Below are 1,158 nucleotides of genomic sequence, written 5' to 3'. Positions count from 1 at the left end.
TATAATAAATAAATTGATACTAACTATATTCAGCCATACATATATATAAAGTCTTAATTTATGCATACACACGTGTGCATGTGTATGTATTAATTAGTTGGACTCTCCACATCATCCTACCGTATGAGTCAACAAAACCAGCCTCCAACTACAGTACTGCCGCCTCCGCCTCCGCCTCCGCCATCTCCATCTCCGCCACCGCCACATTCATTACATCCGCCTCCGTCACCATTTTCGCAAACTTGCAATAATATCTTGCAAGTGCAACAAGGTAGTAAATCCCGGAATATAGAATCCGACATTAAACGTGACGATGAAACCATTATAATATCTCCGAAAAAGATCAAGAAAACCGCCTACAGCTCATCTTGCCGCACCGCTGCCGGAAAACACCCAATATACCGTGGGATAAGGAGCCGGAGTGGGAAATGGGTAACTGAAATTCGCGAGCCTAAAAAGACTACACGTATATGGCTGGGCACCTACCCTTCACCGGAGATGGCCGCCGCCGCCTATGACGTGGCTGCGCTTGCTCTTAAAGGCGGCGATGCTTTACTGAACTTCCCGGATCATGTTAGCATGTACTCTATCCCTGCAGCCTTGCCTTCGCCGCAAGATATTCGCAGGGCCGCCGCCAGAGCAGCGGAATTGATGAAGACTGAAAACTCAAGAGCAGCGGCGGCGGCGGAGATGGCGGTAGAACAGAAGAAAGGTAACGAATCTACAGGAGGTGCTGATGAAGAAACCTTGATGAGTGTGCATGAGTTCGTGGACGAGGAGGCGCTGTTTCAGATGCCAAGATTACTGATGGACATGGCGGAGGGAATGCTCCTCAGCCCGCCGAGAATAGCGTCGCCGCCGTCGCCCGACAATTTTGATGTTGAAAGTCTGTGGAATTACTTTTGAAAAACGTCGAGAAATTATTCCAATCATTAATTATATATATATATATATCTTGTTCAGATAAGAGACACACAAATTATTAAATAATGCTGAATATAACCAAACTTTAATTTGATTAGAGATAGATACTTAAATGCATGCACGTAATGCATGAACAACAGAAAAATACAATATATATTTATAAGGTTTATTTGTTAACACCGATTAAAAAAATTATTGGAAAATTTTATAAAATTTTATCCTTATTTAATTAGA

At 42.8% G+C, this 1,158-nt stretch overlaps 1 protein-coding gene across 1 annotated transcript; it reads left to right on the top strand.

Annotated features, from left to right (window-relative positions):
- Window positions 1-945, top strand: LOC140875036 (ethylene-responsive transcription factor ERF027-like). Its single transcript, XM_073278577.1, has one exon. The coding sequence runs from the start codon at window positions 124-126 to the stop codon at window positions 904-906; it is 783 nt and encodes a 260-aa protein (XP_073134678.1). The 5' UTR covers window positions 1-123; the 3' UTR covers window positions 907-945.
- The last annotated feature ends 213 nt before the right edge of the window (window positions 946-1,158 follow it).

The sequence above is a fragment of the Henckelia pumila genome, chromosome 1 (genome assembly GCF_033568475.1).
Source record: "Henckelia pumila isolate YLH828 chromosome 1, ASM3356847v2, whole genome shotgun sequence".
Taxonomy (NCBI): domain Eukaryota; kingdom Viridiplantae; phylum Streptophyta; class Magnoliopsida; order Lamiales; family Gesneriaceae; genus Henckelia; species Henckelia pumila.
This window is presented reverse-complemented; position numbering and strand designations above follow the sequence as displayed.